The sequence below is a fragment of the Chanodichthys erythropterus genome, chromosome 20, assembly GCF_024489055.1.
Source record: "Chanodichthys erythropterus isolate Z2021 chromosome 20, ASM2448905v1, whole genome shotgun sequence".
Classification (NCBI taxonomy): Eukaryota; Metazoa; Chordata; class Actinopteri; order Cypriniformes; family Xenocyprididae; genus Chanodichthys; species Chanodichthys erythropterus.
In genome coordinates this window covers 27630893-27642899 of record NC_090240.1, presented here as the reverse complement: position 1 = coordinate 27642899, position 12007 = coordinate 27630893, and the positions used below count along the sequence as shown (strand labels likewise).

Sequence of the window (12007 nt, the reverse complement as noted above, 5' to 3'; positions counted from 1 at the left end):
TAAAACTATTCAATTCAAATGTGTGTTTATGGTTGTTCATATGATTCAATCACGTAAATTCGCATCCTTCTGGTAGTTGTAGTCCTAGAAACTTGTTAGCAAATTTACTTAAAATTAAATCAAATAATAACGTTTGAGCTATAAATGTATGAAACTGTTTTTGTAGCACGAAACCTGAAAGTGTTTTCAAGTTAATGTTAATCACAGATCCGTAATGGATCGAAAAGCGTTTAAAAAAAAACAAAACAAAAAAAACATGGCGAGCGAATGTGTTGGCCTACAAATTGACGTCATGACTGAAAAGCACAACAAGATGGATACACATAATGGCTATATCCTAATTTATGTTTTTATTAAATTATTTGTTTTCTTATTTGTTGTGAGTTGTATATGTTTGTACGAATTTACTGGTATTTAAAAAAATAAATAAAAAGAGATACACATAATGGACGCTAGAGCGCGCCAAAGGCAAAGTGTGTTTGGTTATAAAAGTTATAATGATTGTGGAACAGCACCGCTGGCTTAAACACAGCACGCGGCGGCATTTATTTCGGTTTGTTTGCTGAGTCTGAGCTTAATCCAAAATGTCCATAGCAGCCAGACCAGCACTCTTCCTCTCCTCAGCGCGTCTACAGCCATGGACCGGACTAAAGTTCACGGCAAGAAACGTAAGCATCCGCTTGAAATGTCATCATCAGTCAAAATGTCAAGTACGTTTAGTTTGCCGTGTGCAGAATATAGAAACAGATATTATTCGTAAAGTCAGGTCTGGGGAAAGGTGTCCTTACAGTCTCTGACAAGGTCACTCACTGTCTCATACATGCTACAGGTGTCATTGGTGCATTATATTTTAGACTTTACTGAACATTCATAATGAAGCAGTTTGCCATTAGTTATTTTATGACAGACCAGGTAAAATGAACAATACTATCTTTTTTATGTTATCCCTTAATGTCCAGCTAAAAAGCCCTGCAGTGTGCTGCCAGAGGGAGAAGTCCTCATATACTGTAAGTTTGGACTGAAGTCTTGATTTATTATAATATTAATTTCATTATTAATGAAAACTAATTACAGCATGACTGATTTTTTTTTCTTGCAACCCTTCACTCCCTCTCCCTATTCATCTGAAATGACCTTAATTTAAGGATGTGATATACTTTGAACTCTTTGTAAGGATGTAATATCTTTAATGTAGTTAAAAAGATTGACTATTAAATCTTTATTAAGCACTTAAATGCAGCTCCACTGTTCCTCCAATGTTCTGCTTCTCTCTTGTGATTGTAAGCTGATTTGTGTAAGCATAACCAAAGCAGAATGGATTTGACTCTCTCCTCTGACTAACCGCTCCTGTTTACTCCCTCTGATTCATCAACCCACCATCACCAGACTATTGTGAGTAATGGTTCTGCAAAATATAAATGTGCTTACAGGTTTGTGTGGTAGATTTGTGATATCTGGGCTTGACATTTAGATCATCAACAGACACCTTAAACATCCAGTTTGCTTGCAGGTATTTGATTACAGTTTTTTAGAATATAAAATGGCAGTGTTTTGGTACATTCATCTCAATATGGCATTTAATAGCAATAACAGCTGAATATATATTAATTTCAATCACATATTTAGCATATGTAATTTGGCCCAAAACATTAGACTGCTACAAAAGCGTTATTTTTTTTTAGCTAAATATCGTAGCAAAAATTATTAAATCCTAGAATTGAAAGCTGACGAGTGGACTAGCTTCACATTATGACCTTTGTCCTTCTTTTGTCAATGATTGGTTTTGCATCTTTACCCATCAGCCCCCACCTGCTAAATATGGAGGCAGACACACTGTGACTTTGATCCCTGGTGATGGTATTGGACCAGAACTGCTAAACCATGTCAGAGAGCTTTTCAGGTTTGAATATAAAGATCTCTATAAGCAGACTTCATTGGCAAACTTATGCTTTTAACATTCAGCAATATTCCCAGATTCTGCTGTGTGCCTGTGGACTTTGAGGTTGTCAAGGTGGATTCGGCTGCTTCCTCTGAGGATGACATCAATAACGCTGTTACTGCAATCAAACGTAATGGAGTAGCACTTAAGGGTGAGCATGAGAATATGTGTATATATATATATATATATAAGGGATATAAATATATTAGTAACACATCAGTTATCTACGGAAGAGGATTAGGGCCAAGCAATAATAAAAAAATAAAACCATCTCGAGATTAAAGTTGTTAAATTTTGAGAAAAAAATAATTACATTTCGAGGAAAAAAAGTCTAGATAAAATGTTGAGAATAAACTCGTTAAATTACGAGAAAAAAACTCGTTAAATTACGAATTTGTTCTCATAATTTAACAACTTTTTTCTCGTAATTTAATGTGTATTCTCAACATTTTATCTAGACTTTTTTTCTCATAAATTACGAGAACAAATTTGTTAAATTATGAGAAAAATGTCATTAAATTTCGAGAAAAAAGTCTAGATAAAATGTTGAGAATAAAGTTATTAAATTATGAGAAAAAAGTCGTTAAATTACGAGAACAAATTCGTTAAATTACGACTTTTTTCTCATAATTTAATAACTTTATTCTCAACTTTTTTCTCGAAATTTAACGATATTTTTCTAGTAATTTAATAACTTTATTCTCAACTAGGGCTGGGCGATATATCGCATGCAACTGACGCGCATTTCGTCAGTAAAGCCGGTTCCCTGATTACCGCTAAATCGCCATCACCTGCTTTCAAATGGAGCGGCATTTAATAGACAGAGCCGTAGTTCACTGACAAGCTATGCAATATCGCGTTCATATCGCGATATTGAATGAATCGCCTTCGATAATGAACGCGATATTGCGTAGCTCATCAGTGAACTACGGCTCTGTCTATTAAATGCCGCTCCATTTGAAAGCAGGTGATGGCGATTTTGCGGCAATCAGGGAACCGGCTTTACTGACGAAATGCGCTTGACAATCGCATGCGATATATCGCCCAACCCTATTCTCAACATTTTTTCTTGACTTTTTTCTCTAAATTTAACGAGTTTTTTCTCGTAAATTAATGAGTTTATTCTCAACATTTTATTTCGACTTTTTCTCGAAATTTAACAACTTTAATCTCGAGATGGTTTTATTTTTTATTATTGCTTGGCCCTAATCCTCTTCCGTAGTTATCAGACGATTCTAGATATTTAATTGCTCATGCTCATTTCCTCTATTTTTTCCTCACAAGATTACCTTACACACACTCATTTAATCAATCATTTAATAACACTTTTAAATATTCAACAAATCTGAAAATCAATATTAATTTTAAACCATGCCAAGATTCACAAGTAGCATTTAAAATAACTGATTAATATTTCTTAATTTTAGACAAAATGGTAAAGAGTTTTAAAATCTACTACTGTTATTGGCCATGACATAAAAATTATTATAGGTTTATCATTGTATTAAAATAGTGGTGCATTCCTGCTGTATATTGTATAAATCAAGACTCTTTTACAGGTAACTTGGAAACTAATCACAACCTTCCTCCATCTCATAAATCCAGGAACAATTTGCTTCGGTAAGATATTTTAGATAATTTTTAGATATTCTGTGATAAATCCAGAGGGTAAGTTTATATAAATGCTTTTAACTCTTCTACAGTACATCTTTGGACCTGTATGCTAACGTGATGCACTGTCAGTCTCTTCCCGGAGTCCCGAGCCGCCACAAAGACATTGATGTTATCATCATTAGGGAGAACACTGAAGGAGAATACAGCAGCTTGGAGCATGAGGTTCGTGTGTTTGGGTCTCTTTCAGTTTGAGGACACCAGGTATTGACCCATTCCTTAAAATCTTCTCTCTTCCAGAATGTTCCCGGGGTGGTGGAGAGTCTAAAGATCATAACGCGCGTGAATTCATTGCGGATCGCTGAGTATGCCTTTAACTTGGCCAGGGAGAAAGGCCGCCGCAAGGTCACGGCAGTACACAAAGCTAACATCATGTGAGAGTCTGTACTTACTTACTTACAAATGACTCGCCCTGATTTTCTTTCAGCCATATAAAAGTTTGGGGTTGGTCAGATTGTTTTGTGGGTTTTTTTATATATGAAGCAGCACAACTGTTTTCAACATTGATGATAATAATAAGAAATGTTTCTTGAGCAGCAAAGCAGCATATCAGAATGATTTTTTTGAAGGATCATGTGACTCTGAAGACTGGAGTAATGCTGTTGAAAATTGTTTTCCTTTGCTTCATAGGAAGCTTGGTGACGGCCTTTTCCTGCAGTGCTGTAAAGAGGTGGCAGCTGGATATCCTGATATCACATTTGATGACATGATTGTGGATAATACCACGATGCAGGTATATAAATTTTGAACTACATAAGTGGATGATATTTTATTGTATTATTTGTTATATTTATTATATGTTATAGTAAACTATTCTTTGTAGGTCTAAGCATCAGTTTTGACTTGATTTATTTAGTTAGTTTTGCGTTTATTTGTATAGGGATAGTATAAAACAACCTTAATTGAAAGACTAAAAAAGATGCATTGTACAACGAGATCACAGCACAAGCAAATTTGCTCACACTAGTGTTCAAAAGTAAGGTTTTTTCTTTAAGAAAATTAACACTTTTAATCAGTAAGGATGTATTAAATTGGTCAAAAGTAACAGTAAAGACATTTAACATGGTTTCCACAAAAAAAAAAAAAAACATTAAGTAGCTCAACTGTTTGAGCACCAAATTAGCATTAGAATGATTTCTGAAGAATCATGTGATACTGAAGACTGGAGTAATGATGCTGAAAATTCAGCTTTGCCATTACACTTTTATTGTAATAATATTTCACAATATTAGTCATTTTACTATATTTTTGATCAAGTGAAAGCAGCCTTGATGAGCACAAGAAAAAAAAATCTTACCGACCCCAAATATTTGAGCATGTCCATAGAAAGGCTTAAAAAACAGACCCATAAAAAGCTACAAACAATTACTCTATTAGACATTATTAGAATATGTTTATATATCTTATGTTTCTGTATAGATGGTCTCTAAGCCCCAGCAGTTTGACGTGATGGTGATGCCGAATCTCTATGGAAACGTGGTGAGCAATGTGTGTGCTGGACTTGTTGGAGGTCCAGGTCTAGTACCAGGAGTCAACTACGGCAAGGACTATGCTGTTTTTGAGACCGTAAGAAATAACAGAGCAGGTACTGGATATGTCAGCTGTCGGAGTTACTAGAGGACACATGGGTATTCTTTGTTTACACAGGCCACTAGAAACACTGGAAAAAGCATTGCTAAAAAGAATATTGCAAACCCCACGGCCACACTGCTGGCCAGCTGCGTGATGCTGGATCACTTAAAGTGCGTGTATATGAATGTGTATTCTTTCATGCATTATTACAACCCGAATTCTGGAAATGTTGGGATGTTTTTTAAATTTGAATAAAATGAAAACTAATCATGTCACAAATCACATGAGCCAATATTTTATTCATAATAGTATATGGATAACATAACAAATGTTTAAACTGAGAAATTTTACACTTTTATCCACTAAATGAGCTCATTTCAAATTGGATGCCTGCTTCAGGTCTCAAAAAAGTTGGCACGAGGGCAACAAATGGCTGAAAAAGCAAGACATTTTTGAAAAGTTTCAGCTGGGAGAACATCTAGCAACTAATTAAGTTAATTGATATCAGGTCTGTCACATGATTAGCTATAAAAGGGATGTCTTAGAGAGGCAAAAGGCTTGTTCGACTTGATGCAGCGCCGCAAAGACCGATTGGCGGCTGACTTGAAGCAGCGCATACCGGTAAGAAATGTTGTCTGACTTGAGACAGCGCTGAAGTCATGTGACTGTGACGTATGGCTTTAAAGTACCGTGACAGCGATTCGAGATCAGCCGCCTGAGTTAGCCAGCACAGTTTCTCAAGAGGAGCTGCACGAGCGCTGATGACGACACAGCTGTTCCATGATTGGCCGGATTCACCGCATGACAACGATCATGTGTGTTTCGTGTTTATTGTCACACCTTCAGCTCCACTAATGCTCAAAAATCTCTCTTTTTATAACAGTTAAAGCTCTTTTCATGTAGTCGCGATGTTGTATTGTCATGTTTATCAAAAGAAAACGGATAAAAAACAAAGACCCCAATACATTGTTATTTAAATAACATATGCTTATGTTGAACTTTATTCTTGTAAAAACAGACGCTGTAAGCAGTACATAAAGTTTTGAATGAAAAGGTCTCTGAAACATCAGTGTATTAGTCAAATATTGCATTTATTTCACTTCAGCTGTGATAAAGTATGCAAACCGATGCAAACGCAGTGCGAGCGTCACTACAGGAAGCAGAAAGTGTCACGTCTCCGTTTTCAGCTCCTCCCCGCCTGCACGCGGCTAGTCTCGCCGATCGGTTACATCCAGCCGCAGCCGATGTCGAACACACCTAGTGTCTCTCAGAAGTAAAGATTGGCAGAGCTGTGAAAGAGTGTGTAAAAAGATTACTTAAAGAATACTTTTAAAAACAATGTTCCTCAACGTCATCTCCTCATCTACAGTGCATAACGCCATCAAAAGATTCAGAGAAGCTGGAGAAATCTCTGTCCGTAAGGGACAAGGCCGAAGACCTTTATTGAATGCCCGTGGTCTTAGGGCCCTCAGACGACACTGCATCACTCATCGGCATGATTGTGTCAATGACATTACTAAATGGGCCCAGGAATACTTCCAGAAACCACTTTTGGTAAACACAATCCGCTGTGCCATCTGCAGATGCCAACTAAAGCTCTCTCATGCAAAAAGCAAGCCATATGTGAACATGGTCCAGAAGTTCCGTCGTGTCATGTGGGCCAAGGCTCATTTAAAATGGACCGTTTCAAAGTGGAAAAGTGTTCTATGGTCAGACGAGTCCAAATTTGACATTCTTGTTGGAAATCACGGACACCGTGTCCTCCGGGCTAAAGAGGAGGGAGACCTTCCAGCGTGTTATCAGGGTTCAGTTCAAAAGCCAGCATCTCTGATGGTATGGGGGTGCATAAGTGCATAAGACATCTTCAAATTGTTTTGAAAAGAAGAGGAGATGCTGCACCATGGTAAACATGCCTCTGTCCCAACTATTTTGAGATCTGTAGCATCAAATTTGAATTAAGCTAATTTTGTGCATAAAATTGTAACATTTCTCAGTTTAAACATTTGTTATGTTATCTATGTTGTATTGTGAATAAAATATTGACTCATGTGATTTGAAAGTGTTTTAGTTTTCATTTTATTCAAATTTAAAAAAAAATGTCCCAACATTTCCGGAATTTGGGTAGTACATAAACTATAGTTATACATACAAAGTCAAGAAAATTTTGCTGCAGGACTGTGCATTACATTCATGTCCTTTCCCTTTCCTAGGCTTCATGCATACGCCAGGATGATTCGAAAGGCAGTTCTGAAAACTTTGTCTGAAACCCGGGTATGATACATGCTCAATCTCATTATGTCAAAGTGCTGTAAGAATGCATGCCATTCACCAAAGCCAAATCAGTTAATGTTACTCTTGTCCACTCGGACACATCTGCAGTTCTACATCTCTCATCCTTTCTGTACTCCTAAAGCTTGTATAGTCATTTGTTTCCTTGCAGTTGCAGACTGCTGATTTGGGAGGTCGGTGCGCTACATCTGAAGTGGTCCAATCCATTATGCAGGAGATCCAGAGAGGAGGACCACGCACATCAGAGCAGATCTGAACTTCATTTCAGCAGCTTCTAGAGACCACAGGAACGATCCAAATACAGGACGTGAGAAACAGGACGCATTCAATGAAAAGATACTGAGACTGTAAATATGTAGGTTGAAGTGTGTGTTAAAATTCATCCTTGTTTCTTTTGTAACTTTTGAATCTGTATATTTAACTGTATAAATGTTTCGGATGTTGTTTATCTGTTATGATCAGGTTAAGTTAAAGCCTTTAGCTGAACTGGTATGGACAGGTTCTGTATGAATATTTTTTAATGGATATGTATTGCCTGTTGATGAAGCACCAAGCACTTTCATTAATACATTTCTAACTATTACCTCATCAAACTTTTGTTCATGCCTCCAAAGACTTAATTTCATGAAGTTCAGAAAAGTAAAAATTATATGACTTGGTTTAAACTTTTTTCCAATAGGTGGCACTAAAACGCTACACTTCAGGTTCATTAAATTTGGATGCTTTTTGACATTAATTTGTGAATGTTCTAAAAAGTTTTGACATTGCAAGTTATATATGTTTCCATTTTCAGCACTAAAAACAATGTTTACTTTCAATGCAAGTGTGCAGTAATTGGTGACAAAAATTATGTATTTGAACATAAGCTTGGCATTTAAGTGTTTTCAACTTTGCTGGTCATTAATTAAATATTTTGCATTATGAATCCTGTAGGAATGTTGAGCATATTTGGAAACAAAGTAAATCTGTCATCAGTTAAATCGGAATACAAAAGTCAAGAGGTTGAGATACTTGCCCAAAACACATGCCTTATGAAAGTTCTCTGTACAAAAGTGTTGGCAGTCGTTGCTGTATAATTATGATTAATGCTAGCCATTCTTTTGAGGGTTTTTTTTTTTTTTTTGGTTCATCCAAAAGTATTTTCCATTTTTTATGAATGATGTAGAGAGAGGGAAATCAATCAAATGGCTGAACTGAGGTGTGACAAGCAGCAACACTTGTTTTCGACCTGCAGGAGTTCAAATAATTGTACAGAGGAGAAACAAAAAGGTCAGATTAGAAAAAGATCCATCAAAGGAGAGAAAGTCTTCAAAGGAACTAATGTCACCCTGTGGTTATTAAATCAATGCAAGCGCACTCTCTTGATGAGGGAGCAATTGAGTGGAAAAAAGAGATTTTGCCATTGCCAGTGAGAGGGCAATGAAAAAGAAAGAGATGGAATGTCAAAGAAGGAATGAAGAGGAAGAAAAAATGATGAACAAAAACCTTAGCAGGGTTATATTGATCACATTTTTCTGTTGATCACACACATTCGTTCACATGATTTGAATTATTGGCAAATATAAATATATATATTTAGCCATGCATCTTTGCTCACAGCAGGAGGCAGAGAGGGTCACGGGTGGACTGTTACGAGCGCTTTGCCAGTAATATACAATGGAGTACTGAAGTACCCCTGAACTAGAATGAGAAAAACAGCTTCCGCGTCTCAGCTCCAGCAATGCAGAGAAAAACATCTTGTGAATCAGACAGAAAAGGGCCAAAAGTAATTTTGCTGCCTGTAACTGTGCTTTCAAAAACAAGACACATTCCAACTGAAGAGGACTTTCCAAAACCAAGGGTGTAGTTTTGGTTTGAACATTGAGGGGGTGGAAGTGTGAACCGTTTTAGCAGGGTCACAAGGTGTGCTCCCTTGTGAAATGTAATTGTTTATTTTTGCAAAATGGTCTTTTGTGGTATCTAATCATCCATGCAAAGTTGTTTGATAACATAATTGCAAAGAAGTAATAGCATAGTTAACAATTACTTGTTTAAATAGGATATAGGATGTATTGTATAACCTTATCAGTTTGGCAGAATTTTCTACTTGAAAGTGCCATGGGAAGTCAAACATTACTTAACATTTTCTTACATTGAAATTATTTATTTCCTACTCTTTGACAGTTCATGCAGGCTCTTAATGCTTTTGGTTATGTCATCTCTTGGAATATCTGAAGGCCAGGTTTTTCCTAATATCAGTAATCATTAAAACAGACCACATTTTGCACATGGGGAAAACTGATTGTTTGGTCAATGATTCAAGAAGCTTCAGGCTTTAAAACTTGTAACTTGTACAAACCCGATTCCAAAAATGTTGGGACACTGTACAAATCGTGAATAAAAAAGGAATGCAATAATTTACAAATCTCATCACTATTTAAATCACAATAGAATATAGATAACATATCAAATGTTGAAAGTGAGACATTTTGAAATGTCATGCCAAATATTGGCTCATTTTGGATTTGAAAAGTTAAATGTACATATAAGGAACAGCTGGAGGACCAATTTGCAACTTATTAGATCAATTGGCGACATGATTGGGTATAAAAAGAGCCTCTCAGAGTGGCAGTGTCTCTCAGAAGTCAAGATGGGCAGAGGATCACCAATGCTGCGGCGATAAATAGTGGAGCAATATCAGAAAGGAGTTTTTCAGAGAAAAATTGCAAAGAGTTTGAAGTTATCATCATCTACAGTGCATAATATCATCCAAAGATTCAGAGAATCGGGAACAATCTCTGTGCGTAAGGGTCAAGGCCGGAAAACCATACTGGATGCCCGTGATCTTTGGGCCCTTAGACGGCACTGCATCACATACAGGAATGCTACTGTAATGGAAATCACAACATGGGCTCAGGAATACTTCCAGAAAACATTGTCGGTGAACACAATCCACCGTGCCATTCGCCGTTGCCGGCTAAAACTCTATAGGTCAAAAAAGAAGCCATATCTAAACATGATCCAGAAGAGCAGGCGTTTTCTCTGGGCCAAGGCTCATTTAAAATGGACTGTGGAAAAGTGGAAAACTGTTCTGTGGTCAGACGAATCAAAATTTGAAGTTCTTTTTGGAAAACTGGGACGCCATGTCATCCGGACTAAAGAGGACAAGGACAACCCAAGTTGTTATCAGTGCTCAGTTCAGAAGCCTGCATCTCTGATGGTATGGGGTTGCATGAGTATGTATGGCATGGGCAGCTTACACATCTGGAAAGGCACCATCAATGCTGAAATGTATATCCAAGTTCTAGAACAACATATGCTCCCATCCAGACGTCGTCTCTTTCAGGGAAGACCTTGCATTTTACAACATGACAATGCCAGACCACATACTGCATCATTTACATCATCATGACTGCGTAGAAGAAGGATCTGGGTACTGAAATGGCCAGCCTGCAGTCCAGATCTTTCACCCATAGAAAACATTTGGTGCATCATAAAGAGGAAGATGCGACAAAGAAGACCTAAGACAGTTGAGCAACTAGAAGCCTGTATTAGACAAGAATGGGACAACATTCCTATTCCTAAACTTGAGCAACTTGTCTCCTCAGTCCCCAGACGTTTGCAGACTGTTATAAAAAGAAGAGGGGATGCCACACAGTGGTAAACATGACATTGTCCCAACTTTTTTGAGATGTGTTGATGCAATGAAATTTAAAAGCAACTTATTTTTTCCTTAAAATAATACATTTTCACAGTTTAAACATTTGATATGTCATCTATGTTGTATTCTGAAAAAAATATTGAAATTTGAAACTTCCACATCATTGCATTCTGTTTTTATTCACAATTTGTACAGTGTCCCAACTTTTTTGGAATCAGGTTTGTACTTGCTCTTATGAAAATGTACCATAGTTCTAATTTTTTTAACTATAGCATGTGATAAGGCTAGCTATAATTACAGGTAAGACCATTGATGGCTCCTCATTTGGTCAGTGTTGACTTTTTTCATTGATCTATAGCATTTTTTTTTTTTTTAATGGAAAAATAGCAGCCTACACATTTAGAAACTAGCTACAACATGCCACAATTGTAAAAAAAAATTAAATTTTTCACTTTTTTTAACAGATTATCTATTATAAATTCTATAAGTTAGTCATTTCTATACTACAAATTATACAAAAGATTCAAGCATGCGCTGTCAGATTGGATGGTTTCTCTTTGGGGAAACATGAGAGAAGTGTTGTGCAGGCAGATCAAATCTAAGGTACATTAAGGTTCACAGAAGCATTTGAAATTTGTACTTGTATTGTGAATGTTCGTTGCATCTGGAATCAGAGGCATCCAAAAAAATATAGATCATCATTATCTCCAAAACAAACATTAGACCTCCTGTACATATCTAGTCCATGCTGCAGCTGTCAGTTTACTTCTGCACATGCAGATCACCATCTCCTGCATCTTCTCAGTGTGAAGCCGATCACTTTCTCCAGCCTGATGGACCATTAATGTCAGCTGACTGCATTGTTTTTCCTTACTTAGTGTCTGTGTGTGCGTCTC

General features: G+C 36.8%; 1 protein-coding gene across 1 annotated transcript; it reads left to right on the top strand.

Moving 5' to 3' along the window:
- The first annotated feature begins 1418 nt into the window (after nucleotides 1-1418).
- Nucleotides 1419-8388, top strand: LOC137008795 (isocitrate dehydrogenase [NAD] subunit gamma, mitochondrial-like). Its single transcript, XM_067370511.1, has 11 exons — nucleotides 1419-1430; nucleotides 1803-1900; nucleotides 1975-2090; nucleotides 3499-3559; nucleotides 3643-3775; nucleotides 3851-3984; nucleotides 4241-4343; nucleotides 5030-5176; nucleotides 5258-5352; nucleotides 7393-7453; nucleotides 7623-8388. Exons 1-11 carry the CDS (start codon nucleotides 1419-1421, stop codon nucleotides 7725-7727), a joined length of 1065 nt encoding a protein of 354 aa, XP_067226612.1. The 3' UTR covers nucleotides 7728-8388.
- The last annotated feature ends 3619 nt before the right edge of the window (nucleotides 8389-12007 follow it).

Coding starts and splice junctions, on each gene's coding strand:
- LOC137008795 (XM_067370511.1), top strand. Junction 2,091..3,498: donor TAATGGAGTAGCACTTAAGG/GTGAGCATGAGA, acceptor ACTCTTTTACAG/GTAACTTGGAAACTAATCAC. Junction 5,177..5,257: donor ACTATGCTGTTTTTGAGACC/GTAAGAAATAAC, acceptor TTGTTTACACAG/GCCACTAGAAACACTGGAAA.